At 40.5% G+C, this 10,686-nt stretch overlaps 1 protein-coding gene across 1 annotated transcript in view; it reads left to right on the forward strand.

Annotated features, from left to right (window-relative positions):
- Positions 1-3,592: 3,592 nt before the first annotated feature.
- LOC104081921 (receptor-type tyrosine-protein kinase FLT3-like) overlaps positions 3,593-10,686 on the forward strand; it is a gene marked incomplete at its 3' end in the record, with an annotated part of 12,421 nt that continues 5,327 nt past the window's right edge. Inside the window, exons 1-6 of the mRNA XM_009584847.1 lie at positions 3,593-3,596; positions 4,008-4,132; positions 5,788-5,990; positions 6,782-6,897; positions 9,185-9,302; positions 10,178-10,314. Coding sequence (XP_009583142.1) covers positions 3,593-3,596; positions 4,008-4,132; positions 5,788-5,990; positions 6,782-6,897; positions 9,185-9,302; positions 10,178-10,314 — 703 coding nt within the window. The remainder of the gene's footprint in view (positions 3,597-4,007; positions 4,133-5,787; positions 5,991-6,781; positions 6,898-9,184; positions 9,303-10,177; positions 10,315-10,686) is intronic.

The following is a 10,686-nucleotide window of genomic DNA, read 5'->3' on the forward strand; positions in this document are numbered from 1 at the left end:
AAGGAAGGTGTGCTAAAAGATGAGGAATGAGAAAAGTTAAGTTTAATGGGAGAGAAATCAAATATGGGTAAAAGGTAGGAATTCATTTAAGATCAGTTCTTTCTACCTATCCTGCCTCTCTCTGATTTTTATCACATTTATATTAAGTAAAATTCTCACTTCAGGATCCACCACTGTGGAGGTGATTTGAGAAAAAGGCAGCCACACGCAAAAGTGTGGGTTTTTTAAGAGTTAATGCATGCGTATTAGGCTCATCCATGTCACCACTTTTACAGATTTGTTTCAGGCAGCACATGACTGTGGGAGAACTGTAGCTTTCCTGGAAAAAAGGGACCTTCTACCTTCCCTGATCAGGAAGAAAATTTTGGAAAGTTGATCCAGAGAGTCTCACCCAGAGAAAACAGTCAGAAGCCAAATAAGAAGCAAAACGTAGTTTGCTTTATGTAAGTCTCCTGAGCTGTAAAGCAGAGTGGGAGATTGTTGTATGTCTAGGAAAGGCCTGACTGCTATGTAAAATACTAAGCACTCTCAGCTGAGTACAAACACAAGATGCATCCCTTGGTATTGAAGACAAAGGTTTTCTCTTCATCCTTCACAGTGCTCCAGTTCCTCGGCTATTCTCTTTCTGATAAACTCAGACTTTCAACATATTTTGGAGTGGCTTTCCCAGTTTTCCAAAGGCTACTTTAGTCATTCCCCACTTGAAAATAAAGTTTTGTAAGCAGTTCCATTAGGTGAACCATCTGGTAGCTGAACTAGCTTAAACATAGCTTCTTGGTTTGATATCTCTCCGGTAGATTCAGGCCTTTCTTCTCAGCACTGTAACATGTAAGCCCACTTTTTGACTTGTACAGGCATTTCCCCATGCATGTGCCTACACATCTTGATGAAATCCTGACTCAGTTTATGGCAACTAGAGGTTTGTCTGACTTCAGTGAGAACAAGATTTCTCCTACTGCATTTATTTTTGTATAACTTATAAAAAGATAATGAAGATGGAAAGCAGGCGTAAACAAACATTGTTCAGAGGCAGCAATGTATTTCTATTCCAGCTTCACTACAGTTCGGCAATACACAATATGATTGTGCACGCTACATATTTGGTATTCCTTATCCAGTGCTTTCAGTCTCTGCTGTTCTTACTTTGGGCTTTCGGGAGAACGGCTGATGTGCAGACCATAATAGCAGTCCCTGAATAGGCCAGCTAGAAGCTGAAAGATCAATACAGTGAATCAGAGCGTTACCATTTTCCCAATATTTCTTTTCATGATTCTGCTTCTTCTGAAAGGCTCATTCATGCTCTCATTTTCTATTTTGTCAATGTAATGTATTTCTCTAAGACCTACACAAGTTTAGGCCACTCCATGTTGTGTAAATACTTCTGACTATCACATTACTCATTTTTTCTCACTGTAAAGCAGCTGGAATTATCTCAGGTTCAAAATATCCTTCCTTACCCTAAAAACCTTCCTGGATTTCACAGGAATAAAAGTAGAGAACAGCAGTGACAAGCTCTAGCAGTTAACAGGACAAGGAGTCCCATTTTGTCTTATACATGAGGGTGTCAGGGTGCTCACCACTCCCTCTTCCAGCATATACACCCACATACCGTCCTTTACAGATGCAGTTCCAGACACCTTGTTTGCATGTCTCACTCACAGTCTGGTTGCTACATCTGTCTGCTGCTGCCTAACTTTTAGCTGCAAATCTTTTCCCTGTTGGTGTTTAAATATATCTTTCTCTTTCCTACTGCAGTGTTAGGCATCTTGCTAACAAGGCAATGTGGAGTAATGCCAGGGATAAATTGGCTCGACTTGTACAATCAGAAGCTAAAACTATTTGCAGATCAGAAAGCTGAAGAAAGGGAATGCTCAACAGGCCAAATGAGTTGAACTTTTGCAGTCATATTTTCAGGTGGTTTCTTCATGTGTCTTGGAAATCAGTGGACATAGGTGGGTTTCCATCAGCTAAGCCCCTGGTTGTGAGCTGGTCAGATGGTCTCTGGTTTGAAAAGGGTGAAAGGTAAAGTGGCCAACAAACAAACGGAAGTGGAGAAAGCTGAGCAGAGAAAGACTTAGTGAAAGGCTAGTGGGAGGGCTGGAAACCTGAGTTGTATCGATGGGGAGGAATTCAGCATGCTTGGTGTAGATACCTAATGCATACCCACTTTTCAGCTGCCCTCTGGCACTCACTGTCTCAAGAAGTGCCAACATTATCTTTATAGGCAATGGAGGGATATACATGTCTCCACAAAGAAGTCCGGTTCACCTTTCTTAGGGATCATGGACAGACAAACAGGATCTTCCTCAGAGGTCTGCAAAAGCAGACCATTGCCTGTGTATACTGTGGACAGGTGGCACCCAAAATGAAGTGTATGCTAGGTGCCTGAATGAGAAAGACTCAGTCTTATTCCACATTTGCCAAGAAGGCTGAGAAAAGGTTGTCAAAGTGTTGCCAGCTTAGAGCTCGGGCAGCTTCAGAAGGCACAAACATCAAAGAGGAGATGGCAGAAAATCTTACTCATTTCTTCCTTCTTTCAGTTTTGCTCCTTCCATCACCTGCAGAAACAGTGTCATTACTTTCATCCTTTGAGCGCTTCCTAATATATTTACCTTTTTTCCTCCTTTCAACTCTGCATCTTGCTTTATGTCCAACCATCTCAGGAGCTGAGGGGAAAAAAAAAAGAAAAGTGAAAAACCAAGACCCGAGGGCAGAAATTCTCCAGGTTGCCAGGAGAGAGATGTTATTTTATGATTCAGTGCTTATTTGTACTGTTGAGGGCTGGCTTTAGGGACTTAATGGAAATCAGACACATTTTACCCTGCCAGTTGTGCAGTCTTACTTCTGTTTTTCTTGTTTATGTGCAATGATGGGGGCATGGTTACTATATAGCTTCTTTAAGGCTAAAAGGTGACTTTTCAAGCTGCAGTCCCTGCAGAAAGGCTCTTACGAAGCACTCCGGAGAGATGATGCCTTTGAGGCACCAGAAGCTTTCCCACACTGTTCTTTATGCATAAGGAGAAATGACATTTGCTACTTCTGCCAGGGCTGGGAGCTGGCAAGTGAGCTGCCCTGGCTATATAGGCTCCTGAGGCATGACAGAGCCAGGGAGGTATGGAGGAAGGAGAAGGCAGGAGAAAGCCATGGGCTTACTCTTCTTTGCCCTCCACTTTCTGCATCTGCTTTCCTCAAAATAGTGGGAATTGCTGCCTTGTTTGCTTCCCGGAGGGGAAAGAGCACAAGGCTGTGAATGGCAGCTCAAAGGAAGAAGCATCTAACCTGGACCTCACTTGTGAGCTGCTGGCGTGCACAAACCCATGCCAGGAAGGCTCAGGAGAGTGTCCGCTATATCAGATCAAATACAGCCTGTCCTGGAGTGAATGGAAAGGGAAGACTAGATCTGGAGTCCTTGGGCGAGCTGAATGTGGGCTCTAAAGGCAAGTTGGAGGACTTTATTTTGCCATTGCAAGTTGGAGGACTTTATTTTGGCATTGCTCTGAGCAGGAGTGAGGGGTGCTTGGGGAGTGTTTCTGACGTGGACTCTCCTCAGTGCCAATGGGAGGGATGGTGTATTATCATCCTCCGGCTTACGATGGGTAAATGTTGGCCTGAGGCTGCAGGGTTTGGTGCTGCAGGGTCCTTTCAGAGACACTGATGCAGAAGTGACCTGCAAGAAGGAGCCTGTGTTTTGTAATGTGGCTTCTAAAGGAGCCTCAATAACACAGAGGCTTTTGTCTTTAGACATTTTCTGCAATATTATGGGACATACTTCTAAAGTGTTATGTATCTGTGCTTTTGAAATGTTCTCCGCATAGTGCTTCCACTCAGCTTCAATACACAAATGCAGAGTTTGCAAATGCACACGATATATCTGCTTATTCCTTCGCCTTTTTTTTTTAAATATATAATTTTTCTACAGTTTTGTTGCATTTTATTTTTACTAAAATGATTATCCCTGAGCAGAGATCTCGACATGATTACATTTTTTTTCTATTTCTGTTTTACAGTTCTTGTTATGACAGCAGTTACTTTCAGTTCTGCAATGAATCAAAATACATCTGAGATTACATGTGTGTTTATCAGCCAGAAGGATGAAGGTTCAGGAACATCAGAGACATCGGTATCGCCTAAGGTAATCTAACAGAGAACGAGTTGCTTATAAAATATACCTGTCCATTCCAGAAATAATACTTTCCCAGAAGCTTACAACACCCTAAACCTTTAGGCTGTGGGGATGTCACAGTCAAAATAACCAGGGTTAGGCCAAATATGACTGCAGAAGGTTAGAGGGAAATACGTATCACAATTCATACTTTGAAACTGTAAATAGATAAGTACAAGTTTTCTCTAAAACTGGTTTTTTTAATTGCTGCCTTGATGCTGTATCACATCAGCATGCCTGAATATTGCTGAATATTGCCGAATATTGCTGGAAATGTATCAATGTAAAAAACCATGTGCCTTTAAGAGGGCATTGCCAAGGCCATGGTGTGAACTGGTGGTCTGCCACAGTATGTGTGTGCCACAGCTGCTGGGACTGATGGGGAAGCTGCACTACCCTCTATTCCCACCACCAAAGCACATAAATCCCTGCCTGGTCTAAACCTTGACTGAGACACCAAAGCTGGATAGGGAATCAAATACAATTTTTTTTCTTCTCTTCTGACTCAAAATGGCAGAAGGCCAAGAGAGGTGTTGTGCAACTAAATTATAAAGCAGCTGAGACCTGCGATTAAAATATATCCTGAGGATTCTTGTTTCAAGTTAGTCTTATGAAATCTTTTTCATTCCTGGACAAATAAATCAGTAATTCGGATAACAAATGAAGGTATACCAGTCAAAGCTGTGCTGTCCTTGTGTCAGACAGAGCAGAATATGGCTGTTATCTCTAGATACTTCTCAGATCAAGGGAAGGGACAATGAAGGAGCAAAGAATTAGAAGAACCAACTGGCCAAGCACAGTGCAGGGCAGAGTATGCAATGAACTCCATCCTTTCATAAACTTACACCGGACAAATTTCACCCACTAAAGTAAGGGAGACATTTAGGACTACTCTTCAGATGGAGCTATATACTTGCCACCTTTTGCTGCAGCTAAGCTTAGAGACTCATTAATACGTTGGTGGTTTTCAGAATGACTGTGGAATATTCTCTTTCTGTTTGCGATTCTCCTTTAGCTGTATGCAATGGTGAGGAAATGAAAGGTGTGAAGGTGTCCAGTCCAAACGTTCCTTGCCTAGTAAAGCCCCCAAGGAGTCGAGGAGCAGTCTAGCCAGATGATGCAGTGACAAGCTGTGGGATGCTAAAAAAAAAATATTCTGGCCCTGCCTTTGTGTTCAGGTCGCAAACAGAAAAGTTGTATTATCGTTCTGTGTCTTCCTATGGTTCTACATGAAAGGAAACAAAAATGAGAGTAAAGAATAGGCTGTATCACTAAGGGATATTATTATGTTTCTGGCTAAAATTGTTCTGTGATGTCTGTCTAGAGAACAGAATTAACTAATTCAACAGGAATCCTGTAGTGTTTCCTCCTGCAGTAGAACTCAACATATTTATGAATAAGTTCGACTGTAGAAATGAAAAAAACCAAAACCAAAACGAAACAAAATGAAGGTATGATGAAGGTGTTATTTCAGTATAATTTGTATTCATATTTGGGCATTATGAGGCATTATTAATTTATGAAAGCTTTTCCAGAAGAGCATCCTTTAAAAATATTTGAATGCAAAAAAGCAAATAAAGCTAATTGCTAATAAATACCTAACAATCTGTCCTCTTGCATTGCAGATTTCTAACATTTTGGAAGATGTTGGGTGTTATTTGAATTCTCAAGGAACAGAGAACATCTACGAACCAACTAAAAATGTAGAAGTCAATGTGTTTGAAGATATTGAATTAAGAGTGGTAATGAACATTTCAGAGATCATTTCATGCTTTTGGTTCTTTAAAGAGAGCAAGACTTGTAAACTTTCATTGGACTCAGAGAATCGGTAAGTCAAGGGATGTACTGGATCAAAGAACCTTTAAGAGATCATTTCTTTTGGGATGTAAATGGAATATTTTCTGTGACTGTGTTTGTGTTTAATTTCATGTTATGCGTTATCTTTTTAAATCTTCTAATCTTTCTTAACTGTTGTCACCTGGCAGCACATTGCTGATTGTCATTTAGACACATATACACATATGAATCTTAAAGTCAAGAATAGCTTGAAATCAGCTCGTTCTTTTAATTTGTATAGCATCATGCATGGGGGTCTCCATGGACTTTCTGACATTGATCAATTTGAGCTTTGCAGTGCTTGTGTGAGGCAAATATCGTGATTTCATAGTCAAAGAAACTGAGGCATGGAGAATTATGTGACTTGTTAGGGTCACACTGCAGGTCAGGAAGAGCACCAGCAACAGCACCCTCATTCTCACAGCCAAACCTGGGCTGGAACCTGCGGCTGGATTATTGCCTCCCCCTGCAAAACATGTGGGATGGGACTGTAGGTAAAGCATTTCCCTGTGGACCTCCCCAGCTGTCCTAAGCTCAGAAAGTCCATTCTTCCCAATGCTCGGTGTTAAGCATGTACTTGGGTACCTGTGGTTGTAAGTTCCTACGTGCTGCTTGTGTAGGAACATACCTGATGAAAACACTTCAGGTTGAAGGGCTCTATGTAAATAATGAATAATAGTATCTCTGAAGTGTTTTTGCAAAAGCTAAAGAGCTAACATGTTATTGTGTCTGCTGCATATCACCTTCTAGATAACAAATACAGCTTTATTTTCCATTTTATAGATATGTTACGTCTTTGGCTTTTTCCCAAATAAAAGAAACACAAGCTGGAAAATACACCCTTTCAGTCATAAGTAAAACCGGCAATTACACAGTAGTTGTGCCTGTTGTCATCCGAAGTAAGTATGACTCAGATGAAAGGGATCATTCCATCAATAGGTGCAGAGGAGAGGCTCAAGTTCAGTCAAAGCAATGAAGCTCTCGCGTGCTGCATTTCAAGCATCTTCCTAGATTTGCATAGGGCTTGGGGCTGACTTCAGACTGAAGTCAAAACCACAGACTCTGTGAGAGTCAACTTTCGCTAGTCAATAAACCATGCAAATGAACAAATAAAGATGTAAATGCACAGCAGCCCTCTTCTCCCCTATGAGAGATTCCCCTCTGTGCCAAGAGGGACAAATCAAGGGTGGCTCTTGTGTGCTCTCAAAGCTCGCTGACTAGATGTGTTTGCTTGCATCTTAACCTATTTATTCTCGGTATTGCCGGCTGGTCTGTTATCTGGACCAGATCACGACGTCCCTTTTATATTCTGGTCTCTGGCGCTCCGAAGTCACACCTTGTCCCACTCCGCCACTTCTCCACCTGTGCCTGCCACTGGGTCTCTGCACTTCTCACATAGCTTTTCCTTTCACAATTCTGTGGGCAGCAAGAGGTACCACTGAGGAAAGGGGAAAGACAAGGTCCTCTTCTCAGTGCCAGCCTTTACTTGTTTATTGGGTTTTAACACACCAGCACTGCAACTGCTCAGCACAAGGGTGCCCAAGAAGCTGAGATTTTAAGTGCTGTTAAATGCTCATGACAGAGAACATGTGAGGTGTGACTTTTTGAAAGGCTCACAGTGGGAGCAGATTTGATTGAATTTTCTCAAGGACCACACGAGACATCTCTGATGCAAAGGCAACTGCTGCAACAAAGTTCAGCTTCTGTTTCTAAGTAGGGGTGTCCAAGAACATAAAAAAAAAAAAAAAAGACGCATGTTGATTTTTTTTTTTAACAGAAGAGAAATACCATATTATTTTGTCTGGAAAGGGCCAAATTTAAAGATAAAATTGAAAAATGTAAAAGAAATTTCAAAGAAAAGAAAGCAAAACATCAATCCAAACAGCTAAGACTGGCAAAGTTAGGACCAAACCCTTCTAGAGACAGGTTTCATAACATGCATCATTACTTGCCTCATTTTTAATAAACTGTGACTAATCAACATTTTTTATTCCTTCTTTATTTGTTTTTAAAGTATTTCTTCTGTTTGATTTTTTTTCTCTCTCAGGTGTCAGAAGTGTCACCTCCAGTCTCTCCTTGTTTCATCTGAAGGCTTATTGCATGTCTCAATTATAATTTTAACAGCTTCATTGAGGGGACAGGGTATTAAATCTTTAATTAAAAATTACCTTCTCTACTATATCAATTAGGTTGTAGAGGTAAAAAGTGTTATTACATGTGCAAGCAAGAGTAGTTCGAAACAGTCTCGATAAAGATCTTTTCCATATCAATTGCTTGGATTGCATTCTCTTTGCTCCTGTGAATTTAATATCATAATTACATCTCTCATAAAATCCTCCAGGCTAGATGTGAACCCTTCAACTGAGATGTGAATCTGTATAGGTGAAAAAAAACTTCTAGGTCCAGCTTATAAGAGATAAATGAAGAAAGAAATTAAAAAGCCAGAAGTATTAGTTTCACCTTAGCATGTCACCTTGCAGGCAATGGAAGTACGACTCTAAAGAAAATGTCAGTCTTCTGTGTGGAAGCTGTAATTTCATTGTAAGATGACCTAAAACCAGACTCAGTGCTTTTCATTTTAAGTCAAATCTTTAGCAGTTTTAATATATTAAATTTTTGTGCTTAGTCCAAGTCTGCGCCTGAGGGGTTCAGAAGACTGGGAGTTGTCTAGGAGTCTTTTCCCCCTGGGTTACAGATACAGGATAGAGAAGTCTGCTGGCTATCAGGAGTCATTATCACCCGTTGTTTTTCCATCGTGTATCTGATCTGACTGAGTAGTATGCAACGATCCCATTTTGTGTAGAGACTTTGTAGTCTCAACAGATACTCCACCAAAGGCCACGGGCTTGGGATGTGATTTCGAAAGGTATCTGTGCTCCTGCCCAGTGAAATGAAAAGCAACCACAGCAAATTAACACCTTTCAGTATCAGTCTCAGGATTATCCTCTGGTGTATAGAGGCAAGCCTTTGATATGGGGAGGGGGGAGCTGTGCATTTAGCAATCAAGTCTGAAAAGGTCATGAGACCAACCCACAATATCCCTAGGGCAGAATCATTTTCTATTCCCTCAGTGTTGAAACCTCCTGAAACAAATTACAGCTCTGTAACTTCATGTACTATGAAATGACCAAAACACTGCTTCAGAATGATTTCAGCATTCCTAAATATTTGCATGATTTTTAACAGAGAAACCAGGCAAACCCTATTTCAGGAAAAGGGAAAAATCGGATGCTATTGAGTGCATATCTGAGAGCTACCCCCAGCCCTCTGTGGAGTGGATATTTTGCAAAACACCTGAAAAGAGGTATGGTGTATGTTTATATTCATGTTGAATCTCTAGACTGAAAGTTTACCATCTTCAGAAGAAGAAGGGGAAGGCTTTGTACTGCTTAGTGTGCCTAGCGAGGTGGGGAGATAACTGAAGAAGAGCTTTTGTGTCAAAATTTTTGGAGATGGGCTCTGCTGGGTTGCACACCCATGTGCTGGTTGAAAACCTGTGTCTGCATGATCCACTTTTGGAGTGCTGCAGCACATTTTTCATAGAAATTTTGGCTGTTGTGGTCTTTTGGAAACTTTCAACTCTTGGCTTGGAAAAAGTTATTCCAGATTCTACTATTTTGATGTCACCAGAGCAATTGAAGGTATCTCATTTCCCTCTAGTTTTTCACAATTTTTGGAAATGTGAATGCATTAGAGCTGGAAAGAAGTTACAAGGAATCATAATTTTCCAAGCTAAATGATTTTTTTTTCCATTCTATTAACATATGAAGTTGATTCTTTTATAACAGCGGATATAATGCCTTTCTCTGCAGCGTGGCAGTTTGGGATCTGGGTCTCATAATGGCCGCTGGATTTGCAGCAGCTCCCACCACCAGGACTTCAGATATGTGTTGTGAAAGCTCAACCTCTATGATTTCACTCTTACCCAGATTTTAGTCACAGCATTACCTGTCTATGAGCCAGTTTGAGCATATTCAGGTCGTTTCAGCTCATGTTTCTGCCTAGGCTGTGAGATTTTTATTTTCTTATCTTCACCTTTCCTAGTTCCTTTTTATTCAGCTATGTAAGATCCAGTTTTCCCACTATTGTTTGCATATTCTCATGACTTGGAGATTTATCAGATTTATTTGCTTGAGGTTAACCAAATGAGTCAATGAATAATTGTGCTTGTAATTGCAGTTGCCCTGATAAAATGCATGAAGACATTGGGGAAATAGATAGTATACAGAAGGTACAACATGAATTATTTCAAACTTATATATGGTGCTGTGCAGTTAATGACTTGGGCAGAGAATGCACCAGCCTCTTTACAATAGGTAACTTCCCTCTAAGGTTTACTTACATGCAAGCTGGATCCTGCCGCTGAACTTAGTTGCACTACTCATCTGAGTATGCTTTCTGGGCTAAGCTACTTGTTTGTATTCACTGGAACAAATCTAACAGTGAATATGATTGCTCTGTCTCACGTTTAAACCCTAAATTCTAATAGCTATTTGTGGTCTCTGTAAAAAATGTCTTGCCCTTCTACATTTTCTAAGCATCTATTATCTTTTTCTGCATGCTTTTAGGACTGTGTTGCAGTGAAATGTTCTTCAAAGTGTTCTTAAATATACAAATTTATAAATAATTATAAATAAATACATAAATTCAGGTTTGTTTGTCAGTTTTTCAAATAAACCTGACCTGAA

Source organism: Fulmarus glacialis, unplaced genomic scaffold (assembly GCF_000690835.1).
Source record: "Fulmarus glacialis isolate BGI_N327 unplaced genomic scaffold, ASM69083v1 scaffold50759, whole genome shotgun sequence".
NCBI lineage: Eukaryota > Metazoa > Chordata > Aves > Procellariiformes > Procellariidae > Fulmarus > Fulmarus glacialis.